At 40.1% G+C, this 16,358-nt stretch overlaps 3 protein-coding genes across 5 annotated transcripts in view; 1 reads left to right on the top strand and 2 right to left on the bottom strand.

Annotated features, from left to right (window-relative positions):
- Nucleotides 1–7,337, top strand: part of lrp2a (low density lipoprotein receptor-related protein 2a) — a gene marked incomplete at both ends in the record, with an annotated part of 42,758 nt that extends 35,421 nt beyond the window's left edge. For both annotated transcript variants that reach the window (XM_079230688.1, XM_079230687.1), the window contains 21 exons: nt 393–509; nt 949–1,065; nt 1,159–1,296; nt 1,437–1,559; nt 1,681–1,809; nt 2,379–2,510; nt 2,626–2,757; nt 2,836–2,979; nt 3,062–3,227; nt 3,314–3,442; nt 3,558–3,781; nt 3,901–4,080; nt 4,547–4,666; nt 4,851–4,941; nt 5,082–5,149; nt 5,604–5,721; nt 5,835–5,955; nt 6,164–6,274; nt 6,771–6,887; nt 6,990–7,061; nt 7,167–7,337. In XM_079230688.1, coding sequence (XP_079086814.1) covers nt 393–509; nt 949–1,065; nt 1,159–1,296; nt 1,437–1,559; nt 1,681–1,809; nt 2,379–2,510; nt 2,626–2,757; nt 2,836–2,979; nt 3,062–3,227; nt 3,314–3,442; nt 3,558–3,781; nt 3,901–4,080; nt 4,547–4,666; nt 4,851–4,941; nt 5,082–5,149; nt 5,604–5,721; nt 5,835–5,955; nt 6,164–6,274; nt 6,771–6,887; nt 6,990–7,061; nt 7,167–7,337 — 2,720 coding nt within the window. The remainder of the gene's footprint in view (nt 1–392; nt 510–948; nt 1,066–1,158; nt 1,297–1,436; nt 1,560–1,680; nt 1,810–2,378; nt 2,511–2,625; nt 2,758–2,835; nt 2,980–3,061; nt 3,228–3,313; nt 3,443–3,557; nt 3,782–3,900; nt 4,081–4,546; nt 4,667–4,850; nt 4,942–5,081; nt 5,150–5,603; nt 5,722–5,834; nt 5,956–6,163; nt 6,275–6,770; nt 6,888–6,989; nt 7,062–7,166) is intronic.
- A 1,056-nt stretch (nt 7,338–8,393) lies between these two features.
- rdh1 (retinol dehydrogenase 1) lies at nt 8,394–10,908 on the bottom strand (the record flags this gene model as incomplete). The annotated part of the gene is made up of 5 exons (XM_079230606.1): nt 8,394–8,620; nt 8,711–8,874; nt 9,063–9,321; nt 10,413–10,743; nt 10,891–10,908. 5 exons carry the CDS (start codon nt 10,906–10,908, stop codon nt 8,394–8,396), a joined length of 999 nt encoding a protein of 332 aa, XP_079086732.1.
- A 1,144-nt stretch (nt 10,909–12,052) lies between these two features.
- Nucleotides 12,053–16,127, bottom strand: dhrs9 (dehydrogenase/reductase (SDR family) member 9). 2 transcript variants are annotated; one of them, XM_079231364.1, is made up of 5 exons: nt 16,034–16,127; nt 14,426–14,743; nt 13,202–13,460; nt 12,938–13,101; nt 12,053–12,374 (listed from the first exon to the last, which is right to left on the bottom strand). In XM_079231364.1, the coding sequence occupies exons 2-5, from the start codon at nt 14,736–14,738 to the stop codon at nt 12,145–12,147; spliced, it is 966 nt and encodes a 321-aa protein (XP_079087490.1). In that variant the 5' UTR covers nt 14,739–14,743; nt 16,034–16,127; the 3' UTR covers nt 12,053–12,144. The 2 variants fall into 2 exon arrangements, with proteins under 2 accessions (XP_079087490.1, XP_079087489.1); XM_079231363.1 differs by having other exon boundaries at nt 14,426–14,755; nt 16,034–16,122.
- Nucleotides 16,128–16,358: the final 231 nt, after the last annotated feature.

The raw sequence follows: 16,358 nt of genomic DNA, 5'->3' as shown, positions 1-16,358 counted from the left end.
GAGTGAACAAGTCCGTCACCCTTTTCCCTGGAGAATTTAAACATGTCTGAGAACATGCTAGTTAATAGTTAATGTAGCTTCTCAAAAGAGCACCAGTGACTGGGGTTAAATCACGGTGGTACCGCTCCCCAACCGCTGTTGTTCTGCTGTTGCCAGGAGAGTTTGTCTCCAGTGAACCCATGAGCTCACTGCAGAGTAACGGCTGCACATGCATGCCTGTGTGAGTGTGTCGAGGTGTTTTTTGTCATAATATATAGAAAAATAATAGATGCCATTTGACAAAGTTGAATTAAATACACTCAAGAGTTTTTCACATCCGTCTGCTTAATGTGTCTGTGTAATGGAATACGCCTGCACTTGATTGATTCCACACTTTTCACGTTTTCCCGCAGCTCCACGCTCATGCACAGAGAGCGAGTTTCGTTGTGAAAATCTGCGCTGCATTCCCGACCGTTGGGTCTGTGACCATGACAACGACTGTGAGGACAACTCGGATGAAAGGGACTGTGGTAAGTGGAGGCTCTTTGTTGGTTGGCTGTTTGTGAGTAACGCAGGGCTGCACTAAACAAAGAAGCAATAAAGCGTCACCTTTTGAAGCATAAACAGACAGGACCACCAATAGTGAAGCATTCAATAATAGTTTATTCATTGCTACAACTGAGGGATTTCTTCGTTCCAGTGCTGGTGGAACACAGAGTGAGGCAGATCCCTGAGCATCGCGTATCTAGACGTTATTCTAGATGAGATACATGAAATAAAAGAGTATTTCCCATGTAGGAATAAAGAGAAATATGTAGGGATTTTAGGTGCTGTGAGACTTTTATTCAATATGCTCAGTGTGTACCGTTGTCATCAAAATAAAGGAAGCCAGTGCTCCCCTTTCCATGAGTGGTGTGTATTTCTATGTGAAGTAATGCTTCAATGTGGGCTGGTTTGACTGTGTTGCAGAGTTACGGACTTGTCATCCCGGCTACTTCCAGTGTGGCAGTGGACACTGTATCGCTGAGCGCTTCAAATGCGATGGCAACGCCGACTGTCTGGACTTCACAGATGAGACGTCTTGTCGTAAGTGTCGTGCATTGAATGCTTTTGCCGTGCACTCTTTGAGGACACTTAGTCAATTGTTGTTGTTGTTGTTTTTTTATTCCTGACTTGCAGCGACCCGCTTTCCCAACGGCACATACTGCCCCTCATTCCTGTTTGAGTGCAAGAACCACGTATGCGTCCAGCCTCATTGGAAATGTGACGGAGACAATGACTGTGGAGATAATTCAGACGAGGAGCTCCACCTCTGCTGTAAGAAGTAACACAAACAGTCAGAAGTGATGCACACTCATAACCAAAGCTTGGCTAACTTAATATTCTCTTACTATGTTTTAGTGAATGTGTTGAATTCTTGCGATGAGGATTTCTTGAGACATTCTGTTTATCCACAGTGGAAATCCAGTGTGAAGCTCCGTTCCGTTTCCGCTGTGAGAACAACCGCTGCATCTACAGCCACGAGCTGTGTAATTCCATCGATGACTGTGGTGATGGCTCTGATGAGAAACAGGAAAACTGTGAGTGTAATAGTTTGTTGTTGCTGATGGTCTCATTTATAATCTCAATCGGATGTCATGTTTTATTTTTTTAACATGCGTCTACAGCATCTCTTGAGTCAATATGTGTCTTTATTTCTAGGCCAAAGTCCCACTCATGGACCCTGTTCAGATGATGAGTATAAATGCAGTAACGGACAATGCATTCCTCTGCAGTACGCCTGTGATGATTATGATGACTGTGGAGACCAGTCTGATGAGCTGGGCTGCCGTGAGTAAATGAACAGCATATTAGTAATGATGATGAATTTTAGTGTGAAAAATATTGTTCTAAACTTGCAGGTTTACTAAAACTGTTAAAAGTATTTATTTTGTATTTTGGAGACAGATACTATTAAAATACTGGATTAGCGTTCTTATATGCCTGAAAAGAAGTTTACATTTATTCTGTTTAGTTAGCTCAGTCAGACCATTTGTAGTAAGCCACTTTTAACTGGTCATGACACGGTCTCAATTCAACATTGATGTCTCCACATGACCTAAATAAACAAGAAATCAGCAAGAAGATTGGTTATTTCTATTTAGTTATTCTTTAGGCATGTCATCGGTGTCAACGGGTCGGATTCAGATTGCGGGGAGTCGTTTATTGCTTTGTTCAAGAATGCAATCTTACAACAAGTTCACCTTTATTCTTCAACAGACTTTAATGCAGTGAGCCTCTTTGTTCAATAGATTTGACTTCAGCTTGACTGTATCTGTCATACCTGACGTACTGTCAATTTGACTGTTAATTTAGTACTAGTTTAACATTTAGTGTGTTTTTGTGTTTGCTCCTGTCAGACCATGGCAGTGGGCACACATGCAGTGACAACATCTGTGAACACAACTGTACTGACCTGACGCAGGGAGGCATCCTCTGTTCGTGCAGGAACGGCTACACGCCGAGATCGACAGAAAAACACACTTGTGAAGGTAAACGTCACATCAATTATTCATCATTTACTTAAATCATTTAAACACTGGCACAGAAGTTGTTTTTTACATTTGAGTTTTCCTCTTTCTTAATGTCTTCTGCGTTTGGAAACAGATGTGAATGAGTGTGAGGTATACGGCACGTGTCCTCAAGAGTGCAAGAACACGAAGGGCAGCTTCGAGTGTTTTTGCGCTGAAGGTTTTCTCTCTTTTGGTGAGCCGCACGGGACAGAGTGTGCTGCCCAGGGTAAGAGCTTGACCTTCACGCATAGAAGAAGATTCTTTACAAATGTTCCCTTTTATTAGTGTGTTAATTTCTGTACAGGAAACCCACCCGTGCTGCTGTTGCCAGACAACGTCCGCATTCGTCGCTTCAACCTGTCCTCTGAGCAGTATTCAGACTATGTGGACAACGCTGAGCACATCCAAGCCTTGGACTATCAATGGGATCCAGAGGGCCAAGGACTCAGTAAGACTTCTACTGCAAACCTTTAAATGTTTCTGTTGTCAGCTGCAGTTTGGGTAACCATTATCGCCTGGTGTGTCTGTAGGTGTTGTGTACTGGACAGTTCTGGGTCGGGGATCTCAGTTTGGCTCCATCAAACGCGCCTACATGACCACATTTAACGATCAAGGCAACAACCCAGTGAAAGAGATGGATCTGAACCTGAGATATATCGCTAATCCTGACGGCATCGCCGTGGACTGGGTTGGCAGGTAATTCACCAACATTATGACTTAACCGTTGCAGAGGTTGCTCAAAATGTTGTTCAGTTGCTCAGTATGTATTTATCACCTTTCAGGCACATCTACTGGACAGATTCAGGAACCAATCGAATTGAAGTGGCCAAACTAGATGGGCGGTACAGGAAGTGGTTGATCCACATAGACCTTGACCAGCCAGCTGCTATTGTTGTCAATCCATCACTTGGGTATGAAGCAAAAAAAATACTGTGTTTACATCTTTAATTCCTTTGTTCAGTCTGAAGAGGATTTTTATCCAGACAAAAAATAATCTTCTGTCTCTGATTATTTCTGTGCTCACAGGATGATGTACTGGACAGACTGGGGCAGGAAACCCAGAATAGAATCAGCGTGGATGGACGGTCAGCACAGAGAGGTGCTGGTGAAGGAGGAGGACCTGGGCTGGCCTACTGGGCTGGCTCTGGACTATCTGAATGGAAATAGGATCTACTGGTGTGACTCCAAAGAAAACATCATTGAGTCCATGAAGCCCGATGGCACAGACCGGAAGATTGTCATATCAGGAGGTCAGAACACTGACACACACAGCTAGTCTGCAGAAAAACAAAACAGTGTTATGGTGTTTTATCAAGTATTTTATTCAATAGTGGAGGAGCTTTAAGATAGTATGCTTTCTCTGTTTCAGACATTGGCCACCCCTACAGTCTGGATGTGTTTGAGGGTCATGTTTACTGGACAACAAAAGACAAAGGGGAAGTGTGGAAGACTAACAAGTTCGGGAAAGGACATAAAGTCAAAGTTCTCACCATCAACCCCTGGCTGACTCAAGTCCGCATCTACCAGGAGCAACGACACAACCAGTCAGGTCAGAACACAGAGGGATCCGTATGAAGAGCGAATGTTTACGGGAACTCAAAGTCTGTTGGATTATTTCTGTAACTCTCATGACCTTGACACAATGTCGTAAACTGCAAAAGGATTGTAAGACATGAAAAGAAGGTTCTCAGTATATCACATTGTAAAAATGTGAAATTATGAATCAATTTGACAAACGCGGCAATCTTTGCAAAAACAGTTTTTAAAAGACAGGATAGCAATCAACAGTTATGTTTTGAAATTATATATTTAAAAAAAATATATTTAACAAGGGACACTTCTATGCGTGTCCTAGCTGAGAAAGGCAGCAATAACAAAGAGTTACAGACAGACAATATGAAATAGCTAACACCGAATATGTCTCAAAATTGGAATCAAACTGAAAGTGAATTATATAATCTCTGCTTTGAGCAATATCTAACTAAGTATTATTATTTGTGCTCTCACCTGTTCAGTACCCAACCCTTGTAAGAATGTGTGCAGTCACCTCTGTCTCCTCCGGCCTGGTGGATACTCCTGCGCCTGTCCTCAGGGGTCCTCTCTGGTGCAGTTTGATGCCAGTGAATGTGACGCAGGTAAGCAGAAGCCTGAGTGCATCAACTGCCTGCACTCTTGTGTTAGCTGTTGTGTTGCATTTCGTTTTGCATTCGTAAATCCATTCTTCATGAGTGCCTGCCTGCTCCTGTGTGTTCCTGTAAGACTGTGGTGTGATATTGTATTGTTGCTGATTCTGTGTGCGCCTGGCATTTGCTCCTGCAGCCATTGAGGCACCCGTTGCAATGCCCGCTGCATGTAGATGCATGAATGGTGGAACCTGCTACACTGATGAAGGCGGTCTGCCCAAGTGCAAGTGAGTTTAGTTGTTGGTGCCATTCACACCTGTGATTGATCGATTCTTCATCAGTCATATTCTGAAATGCTTGATATTTGTGGTATTTAAGGTGTTGTTTTCCCAAGTAGTAATATTCTGTTTATCATGCCTTTCTGCAGATGTCCATACGGTTATGTGGGCAGCTATTGTGAGATGGGGAAGTCAAAGGGCACTCCAGCAGGAACAGGTACTGTTATATAAGTGTGTATTTATTTATTCTCGTGGCATTTATTTATTCTCTCCTTAAACTTAAAGAGTTGCCAACACAGATTCTTCCAATCAAAACCTGTGGTTTGAGTCCTTCACACATGCAGTGGTTGACATGTGGGAGCTACTGCACAGTGACTAATACATGATCTGGCCAAATGTGATGAATTCACACAAAAGCTACTCGGGCCAACAAAAACAGTCTCTCAGCATTTATTGAAAATGTTGACTGACCAAAATCATACATTGGCTTAATAAATAGCAAAGTAATACGACAATTGATTACTGTTCAACATCTCTAATGGTTTAGCAAACAAAGAGGTCAGCCAAAGAACATGAACTGTAAAGGACTAGTCTGCAAAATCTTATTACAGTAGGAATTGTTATGACCAACACCTTATTGCAGGGGTCTAACATGCATACTTTTTCTATAGCCGTGGCTGTTCTTCTGGCTGTTATTATCATCCTCATCACTGGAGCTTTGGCTGTCGGGGTTTTCCTCAACTACAAACGAACAGGATCTTTCATCCCCTCCATGCCCAAACTACCCAGGTATGTTGCCGCTTTTTTTCTTCTCTTTGTGGTTGTGAATGACAACTGTGCTAAAGTTGATGACCACAAAATTAAGATCAAAGTTCAAACTAAAGTGTTTTGCTTTTGTCCAGCCTCAGCAGCCTGGTGAAGTCCGGTGACACAGGAAATGGTGTGACGTTTCACTCTGGTGATAATGTTGACCTTGGACCATCACACATCGGAGTGTCGTTCATTGACGCAGCCATGCAGATGGTAAGTCTATTAGCGGTTAATATTTCCCCAAGTCACTGAATCGTGTATCGTACTATCAGCACAAACAAGTGCTTTATTTGGTATTTATTGACAACTTTATTTTAGCACTCCCTCTAGAACTGCTTGTGTAAGCAGCATTTTAAAATTCAGTTCTTGGTGTGTTTTAGTGAATATAAAAAGCAATCTTATCAATATATTATCCTCATAGGATGATAATTTTGCCATGGAAGCTGGGAGGCAGCCGATCACATTTGAGAACCCGTTATACGCAATAGCTCCTGGAGCGTCGGGGGATCCTGCTGTCATTCATGCCACACAGGTACTGCAATGGTTGACTGAATGATTTTTTTATTTCTCACGTGGAGTTAAATGACAATAACACCATATGACCACTTCCAGCAGTTGACTAATGTTCTATAAAATGTACTTCATTTTGTATTTAGTTTAACTGTAATCACACAGAGGTTATATGTTTGTTAGCAGAACAAAATGATACATTATGAACAAATGTCATTGAAATACAGTGAATATTGGCCAGCTGGCCAAATCACTTTTCATTGATTTTGAGGGTAACTGTGAGGGGGATTTCTGCTAAACTGAAAAAATGTACAACAATGCAGGTGTTTTCGTGTCTTTTTTCCAGATAATTGTTATCCAGCACCTGTAGATAGATAATGTATGGTTGTGTGTGTGCCTCCTGATGATTTGATTAACCTTTCACAAATGAAAGAAAATGTCATTTGTATTTATTAGATTAACAATTTGATTAATCATCATGACTGAGCAAACTGACATGACGACCTACATCTTAACAGGTGACTGTAAATGTGAGTGGTGAACAGCTGGAGAACAAGTTTGTGAACCCGGCGTATCACGGAGATCCGAGTGTGGGCATTGTGAACACATCTTCTGTCAGCACCAAACCTGTACAGGTGAATCTCTTAAATACAGTATGTGCATATACAGCTATTATAAGCTATTATTATTGCTAATAATAAGTGTGGAATCACCTCACTGTTTGTGTTTGTTTGCAGGAATCAAAGTGGAGCTTATTCAAGCAAAAATTAAAGCCAAGCACCACATTTGAAAACCCATCATATTCAGAGGTGAGTCTGGACACAGTGGTCACAATGAAACACGTGTTTAAGACACCAGAAAACAGAAAGTACAGGTCTTCTTTCAGCTAGTTTACCCTCTGAATTGTTTTCCAGATGAAGGATGAAAAGCCTGTAGGAAGCACTGGGGACTCTTCTGCCCCGGAGCCCTCTCCGTTTGTCCCCGCCGCCAAACCTCAGAAGACAAATCGTCCGAGCACCTTTTCGCCAACCGAGGACAGTTTCAAAGACACAGCCAACCTCGTGAAAGAGGACAGCGACGTATAACCCCTCTCTCACAGACGGGAATCGGAAAAAAGAAACACACTTTGCACAGAATTTATTTTTTTATGCAGCCTGTGTACAAAAATTTCAATTGTTGAAGGAAAGAGAAATACATTTCTATAGAATGAAGATAAAAAGTCTCATGTGACTATGCCTTCTGACATTTCTTATGCCAATTCTTGTGTTAATGTTTTCTTTATTCTGATGTACAATATGTATATCTTTGCACTGAAGCTGCTGATAGAAATGTTGATAAATAAATTGTATATTTGTAAATTTGAACAGTAAGATTTTGTCAGAAAATATCTTTGAAATAGATCCTATGAATAGTTCAACGTAAACACAATAACAGATCAAAAGTGAGCTGCATTCTGAATGTACAATACTTATATGATTGAAGGTTATCAGAGAAATGTGTTGAGGAATGATTTTTTTTTTGCCACTGAACAAAACTGAAGATGTATTTCCTTCATCTTTCATGTTTATATACCTCATTTCAGGGCTGTAAACTAAACAAAAGCAATACAAAAATAATTGGATTTTAACTTATGCCATAACATTGTTCAAAGATATGTGCTCCAGTAAAAACAGGTGCACACGCTAAAATGTGTGTGAAGCATACTTATTGTTATTGTTAATCAGACTCATTATGTTCCCTGACTACTTGTGAATTTGAATCAACATGATCATTTTTTAGTAATGATATTTGAACAATGGCCAAAATAGTTTGGAGTAATACTTGAACGTGTTTGTTTTGCATGGAAATAAATTTACGTGATTGATTATCTTGAATAGCAACACATGACCTGAGGATGCAGAGGTGGATGGTCGTTTTATAAACATGGTGAATAAATTCTTAACTTCACAGTATGATTTATTTGTATTATAATGAGCCCAATACAACCTGTGTGTGATCATTCACAACTTGCCCATATGGTTTAAATTGCTGCTGCTGAGACATGAAATGAATAAATTTCTTATTTTGTAACACGCTTGTTGTCACAATATATTTAATGTCTTCCCTTTCAGAAAACTCATACTGTTAAGTTTAGTTGCCTGTTAGACATTTCTTTGATCCTTAGGTGAAGGAAGTAACACATTGGTAGCAAAGTCTGAGACAAATGAAGGGAAGTACGACAGAGGAATCCAAAAAAACTTGGCATCCCAGCCTGCACCGTAACGTGTGCGTGGGAAGCTAGCTGTCAGCGCGTGCTCCATACACCTTGTCACCTTCGAGATATCTGGACTGCACAAGAGGCCCAAGGAGAAGTCCTGAGCTTTCATGTCTGACAGAGAAAAACAAAGCAGAGGAGTCATTCGTCATTTTCATTGAACACCATTTGTGGCTGAATGTCATCAACTTTACTTCCACTCACAGTCATCAATGTATGTCTTTCCATAGGAGTCTTTGACATCTTGAGGGAGGCGGGTCCACAGCCTCTTCAGGTCAGCCTCAATAAGATCCGGTCTGGTAACAGCTGTCTTGAAGAAGCCAGGCTCGATGATGCTCACTTTGATGCCAAAGGGATGCATGTCCCTCCTGGGCAGAAGAAGCAAAACAATGTGTTTCCTTTGTGCAGCTGGAAAGCGTTTTAATGAGACGAGCATGTGAATGAATGCAGGAATGATTGCATGCTGAACATGCAGGTTTGTTTTGTTTCTAATAACCCATTTACAGTAATTCCTATTTTAAAAGAATGTGTAATAGATCTGTTGTTTTCCCACTACCTGAGGCTGTCGGAAAAGGCTTCCACTCCCCATTTGGACAGGCAGTATCCTCCACCAGTGAGACACAGTCTGCCCAGTACACTGGCCACATTTACCACCCTGCCCTGGGCCTTTTTTAGCAGAGGCAGAAACTGGAGCGTCACATCAATAACTCCTATTAAATTCACATCCAGAACCTTTGTGAAATCCTCCAACTTCATCCATTCTGTTGGACCGATGGGTACGGACCGGCCCGCATTGTTCACCAGACCCCACAGACCTGCAGAGAATAGAGGCGTGAGCTTTACCAGCAAACGTCCACTTTTATGGATCTTTAATTCAATTCAACTTCAATCTTTATTTCTCTAATGTTGAGATAAGACAATGTTTTTTATTTATTTTCTACACAAATATAAGAAATGTATTTACAGTTAGCAACTGGCTTGATTCATTCTCATCAATTTTCATCAGGCACTCAAAACTACAGTTCAGACCGCCTCATAGGCCTCATCTGATCAGCAGCAAAATGGCAAAAATGGCTGAATTTAAGGGTAAATAAGACTTTGAGCTCCCCGTACTCTTCACGTTACACAGTACTAATATTTACACTGTGTATTTTATCCAAACCACTGATTGTGCTGCACTAATTCCTATCTTTGTACATCAGCATTTAACACATTAAGCACATTGTTATATTTGTATTTGTGTATTTGTATTAATGTTAGGCCTGCAACTAAGGATTATTTTCATTATTCTAGCAATGATTTTCTAAATGAATGGATTCATTGTTTTATTTCTAAAATGTAAAAAAAAACATTAATTATAATAATGGTTAATAATAATGGTTTCTGTGACATATTTAATCTTATAAAATCGAATCCTCTACAGATGTACTTTATAGGTCAAATCTGATTCTGAAAAGTTATACCGTTTTCTATAAAGAGGAAATTATGGTGGAATGGCAGTTATTTAATCGGTGTTGCAATGCCAAATACAGTACTATGGAAATAGTATATAACACACTGTATACTCTGTTTGGGAGTCATGTCCACGCTACCCAACAGAGACGGACCAGGCATGTACACAAATTGCAATAAATTCAAAAAAGCTTCTAAAAAATGTACTCTGGTGAGGATTTGAGAACTTTTTTTTTTCTTCATAAAACTGTAGCTCAAATTAATGTTGGAAGAAGCTTCACTGTCGTCCTGGCTTTAAAAAATGCAGACTATGAGGTAAGTATGTTCTCCCTATCTAGTAGGAGGAGGATGAGTTGATGATGGGATGGTCCAGGTTGCCTTTATCTCTCTCAGTGCCTCACTCTGACTGGCACCCTATCTGTGTGTACCCCCTGCTGCTGTCCGCCCGGCTCACCTCGCTCTCCGACCTCTTCGCTCACAAACTCCACCGCCCTCCCGATGCTCGCACTGTCTGTAACATTCAGCAGAAGGGTCTTCAGTCTGGGGGAGGCCGCTGCTGCCAACTCTGCTGCACCTTTCTCTGTGAGACATGCAGCCACGACGTGGAGGCCTTTTCCATCCAGCTGCCTGGCCAGCAGATTCCCGAAGCCGCTGTCGCAGCCGGTGATGAACACATGCTTCTGGTTGAAGCCATCAACTTTGTAGGAATCTCTGATGTACCAGCGGATGGCAGCGAGAGCAGCCAGCAGCAAAGCACAGGTTACAGCCAGGTGGGACTGGATTACCTCAAACACAAAACCCACAGCTTTGACTTCATGCCTCTTTTTATTTCCAAATATTCTCCACACATTCTTTGTAAAAGATTAATACAAATGGTGAAAATAGACATGAGTGTTTATACAAAAAGTGTGAACAGAGATAAATCAACTTACCTCTAATAAATATGTCATTAGATTGTCAGCTGACACCTGAGTGGAGAAAGTTGAGATGTATTTCTTCAGTTCAAAACGTTTAAGATCCCTCTCACAGAAGCTGGGAAGATAAACTCTGAATTGTATTCTTTATGTGTCCTTCGGTTTGTGATAATGTGAGTAACTCACATTATGCATCACTAACATAGGCATATGTGAAATGCATTGAAGAGCAATTCAACCCCCAATTTTACCTTGAACACACACTAACATAATCAAAAAAATGCTTTCAAGCTCATAGTTCAAAATGTGCATGGTCCTAAATAAACTGGGTTTTAACCACAACACATTTCTGCTCTAGTGCCATCTAGTGGGTTAATCTGACCATGGAAGTAATGGGCATAAACACTGGACAGGATACTTACCTATTTTCTATATTTATTCCTATAATAAGGCACTTTTAAATACGTTTCAACTGAGTATGTGAATCGCTCGTACACAACTCTTATGTTATACTAATGATAATAACATGTGAGGCGTGAAAACTTATTTTGAGTCATAACAAAACAAACATGTTAATATCTAGATTCTGTTTGGGTGCTCCCGATTAGCATCAAACTCAATTATCACATTTCAATTGTGTAAAATAATAATGACCTACCATGGCTGCAGTTCTTCAATAAAGAAAACCTGAACGTGAAGATCCGTTCTCATTCAAGTTGAGTCAGAGTGTGATTATCATTGTTTTCAGTGTGACTGCAGAGGGTCAAGGTCCATAGTGGATAAAACAGCAGGGAGAAACGTTTCACCCCTACCTAGTTGTGCAATGAACAGCCTGGTTTTCATAACAGCAATCCCCTTTTACCTTAAATGCACCTAAAAACAGCCCAAAAGTAACACACGGTTCCCTGTATTTGACAAAATGAAAGCAACATTATGTATTTGAAGAGCGGGTCCATCAAGAACAAAAAGCTTGTTGGTCGAGTTATGACACTGCATTTAAGATAATTATATGACTAAGGAAAAGGCAATAGACTGTGGTCAACCAATATGTGTAATATAATTAAATGAGATCATATAAATCAACACGGCAGGCATGATAGAGACATAATTAAGAGCTAAACATGTTTTATCATACATAACATGTTTATATGATGTCAATGGCGTATTTTTTTTTCCAGGCACAAACATGTATTACAGTAAAAAACGCCAGCCACGTAGGTGTGATGCAAATTAGCCCAATTTATTTTTCTCAGACAACTGATTTCACAGACACTACGGTGCCAATATTTTTGGCTGTATTTCTGGGCTATTTTTACAAAGAAGTCTATCCATGATGCACGTTGGCATGTAGGACACAGGCAACCAGAAGAACTTTGCGTCCCATCCAGCAGAGTAGCGCGTACGAGGATGAACGGCAGTGACTGCGTGCTCCATGCAGCCGACCACCTTCATCAGATTACTGTCTGTCAACATCCTGAACCTCTGATCCAACATGTCAGTCGCTGAAAGAGAAACAGTTCACGCGTATTAGGTTTATATATAGAGGCAAACGCTTTATTTTACAGGTCAGTTATTTCTAATTAGTTCCTCGTCATTTTCTTTCTTAAAGAGAGCCGTGTAATTTGGCACTAAATATAGGTCAAATACAGACAAGGCTCATTTGGTACAATAAAACATATTGGAAGAATAAGCTAGTCACTGCAGCAGAAATGCCTGCATTTGTAGTACACAATTCCAAATATGGAAAATGTTGTGTCTATTTTGAATTATCAGGAAATAAGGGGACCATAGCAAAACGCTTTACCTATAATTGTGTCATCCAAAAAAATCCGGCAGTGTTTGTCAAATAAGAATTTCATTTGAAATGTACAACACAATTTATATATATTTAGTTAAACTGGTTTATGTCATGAGAAGATCACAGATCATTAATTGGAGAGATGGGCAGCATTTGACAATAATGTCCTCTTATCTATGTGAATTGTTCCCCGATGCCTTGAGCTATAAAAGTAAAAAAGAGAAAAAAGGTTATTATTCTTATTTATTTCCAAGTGGAGTAACTCACATGCTTTCAAGAAACCCGGTCCATATTCATCCTTCACATTCTGAGGTAATCGGTCCCAGAGCTTCTTCATGTTATTTTTCATCATGTCTACATCAGTCACATTTGTCTTGAAGAAGCCCGGCTCAATGCACGCCACCTTGATTCCAAACGGTGCCATGTTGAGGCTGAAACAGAAAAGAAGGGCACGCCGTTGCTGTAAGTGGAGAAGGCACTCGTGAGAATAACAATGTGGCTCCGGCATGAAAAGGTGACTTCTCCTCTCACCGCAGACTGTCATTGAAGGACTCCACTCCAAACTTGGACACACAGTACGGCCCGCCAAACGGGCTGACTCGGCCAAAAACACTGGCGACGTTCACCACTCTGCCTTTGGCCTTCTTGATGAGAGGGAGGACGCTCAGTGTTACATCGATTACGCCGCACAGATTGACAGCGATCATGCCCTTGTAGTCGTCTATAGTGAGCCAGTCAGTGGGACCCGACGGCAGAGCAACTCCAGCATTGTTCACGACGGCCCACAGGCCTGGAGCAGCACAAGGAGATAATAAACACACAGAGGTGAGAGTGTTAAAGGGACAGCTTGCCCCAAAATCATGAATACATATTTGTCCTCTTATCTGTAGTGCTAATTATCAATCTAGATTGATTTGGTGTGACATTGGCCGTAAAGATGTCTGCCTTCTCCCCAATATAATGGGAATATCATGACCCTACTACTCAAAATGATAATAAGTTTCGCCAACACTGGGTTGTGTAATAGACAATACCAGATTACATGACCCCTGGTTTTTATCATCCCCTTTTACCTCAATTTCACTCTGAAAACTCAGCCCAAAAGTTACAGACTTTTGTCTGTGTCTGATCTATGTCTATGTCTATTTCTATGTCTAAATCTATGTTAAAGCTTTGAAGAGCGGGTTGAAACGGGGACAAAGGAGTCAAAGTATGTCAAGAATCAAAGCTCTACAAGTATGATTGAGTTGTGAAACTGTGTTTAAGATAATCATACAACTTATGAAAAAGATATTGATTGTCATGAAAAGATAATATACGTATTTAGATTAGAACTTCATAGCCACATTGCAGGCATGATGTCTGGAGTCAGAGGCTTAATGAAGAGCCAAACATGTGATAATACATTAAAAGTTTATATGATGTCATCAATGGTGTCATCCTTAGAGTACAAATATTTGTTAAATTATTATAAACAGGGAAGAGGAAAATATGCATTTCCCATTTTCAGACATTAGAGCATTTGAAAAAAAAAAAAAAAAATTATATATATATATATATATATATATATATATATATATATATATATATATATATATATAAAATCAGTACTACCCAATTTCTAATACAAACAACATATCATAGATTCACCTGAAATCCTACGAATGCCGTTAACTCTGAGATGAACATAACACCTGTGAGATAAACAGACATTAAATGTGACCATAAAGAAATGAGTCCCATAAAGCCACTCACCGTTCTGTCCAACCAGGGTCTTGATGGATTCTGCGGTTCTGCAGACACTTGCGGAGTCGGTGACGTCCAGGTGAAAGGTCTTTAGTCTGTCGGAGGCGGTCTTCTTCAGCTCATCCTCACCCTTCTCAGTGTAACAGGCCGCAATCACGTTGAAGCCCAATTTGTCCATGTGTCTCGCGAGGAGATTACCAAACCCAGAGTCACAACCAGTGATGTAGACATATTTATCTTCTTTGTTGGACACTCTTTTCCTTTCCTTGTACCAACGATAGACGAACCAGGGAGCTACCAGTCCGACGACATACAGCAACATTATTTCTAAAAACCAGACTGTCAGAGTTAAATGATAAATAACATACACATAATACTGTATAGATGTATAATGCTCCAAATTAAATGTTCATACAAAGACTGATATGTGATACTTTGAGATAGTCTCCTTGTTGTATTCTTATTTCTCAGTTAGACCTCCACCACTGTGGCCAATTTAACAATTTAGCAGACAAAACCATCTCCCAACAAGGTCGATGTAGTTGCTTTTCTGGAGCTTTCAATTGTAATACACAGTCTTCTGCAGCAGATGAAGTTTGCCTAGCCGTTGCAGAATCGGACAGCAAGAGTTTAATCATAATTGTTAAGCTGAAATTGATAAGAAGTCCACAAAGCTGTCAGGTGAAATAGAAATGCAAACATCTTAAAGTCAATGACAACTGGGCAGGGGTCTCAACATCTCAAAATGTATCAAAAGTCTGAAGATCACATTAGTCCTATAGTGAGCTTACTTTTAAATACATCCATCCCCATGTTGAGCCAACACTACACTTGCAACCCTGGATTTATGATCTCAAGCTGGAGACATTTGAACAATGTCAACCTCATCCTCCTCTTGATACTGAATTTAACATGAAACCAAGTCATGGAAAAACCTGTCTTTCTGTGGGCGGATTGCAATGCTTTCAGGAATGTCTGTGTTACTCAACATGGAGACACATTTTTGTGCGATGAGCTAAGGTGCAATCTGCATTGCACCTTAACAATGTGATACCTTACAAACCTAAAGGCAATTTTTAACTTTAGTCTTTAAATTATACAGAATATGAAATATTCGCCCCAAGGCCCAAGCTGGCATCTATACATTGCTTTTATAATAATAAACACAAAATGTAGGCTAAATGTAAAGACAAAGGCAAGATTTGAATGTCATTTTACAAATTAGCCAAATCAACTGAGACTTAATATTTTATATTGGCTGCAACTAACTGCCCGATAATTTTCTCCATTATCATTTTCTCAAGGAGCGATACAAGGTCACAAAAAGTTGAAATATGGTCTTTAAATTTGAATTTTCTTTCCCCGACTGACAAACAAGAAAGCAGCACAATCGTCTCTGGAACAAGGATAATATTTGGTATTTTTGCATGAAAAACGATTAATCAATTAACAAAACTGTGTCCAAATAATTTTCTGGCGCAATTATTCCCATTTGAAATGTTACATATGAGATGATATACAACTGCACCATATGGACAGGGATTCAGACTGGCGGTTGTAGTTTCAGGTTTAACTAGTTGAACATCTCTGTGAAGAGTTAAAGAAAAAGAAACTTACGTGAATGTGTTGGGAATAAATCAGTGTTGCAAGGCAGAGCAGCAGGACGCGAATCTTCAGGAGAGACGGCGGAGAGGGAGAAAAAGTGTTTCTTTTTCTTTTCCTACTTCATTTATTTCATGCAACTTAACTTCCGGGGAACTCAGGTGTCCTCCTCCACCTTCTTTTTCACGGAAATGATGTGTTGAGATCGCCCTCTGCTGGAGACTGCATGGTAATGTCATATATACATACATGCATTATATCTATAGTATCTATCTATAGGTGGATAGATATACTATTACATTCGTCATTACATTAGTATTAGTTATCAAAAGCAGATCAC

Source organism: Taurulus bubalis, assembly GCF_910589615.1.
Source record: "Taurulus bubalis genome assembly, chromosome: 15".
Classification (NCBI taxonomy): Eukaryota; Metazoa; Chordata; class Actinopteri; order Perciformes; family Cottidae; genus Taurulus; species Taurulus bubalis.
Note: the sequence above shows the minus strand (reverse complement) of the source record. Positions and strands in the feature narration are given on the sequence as shown.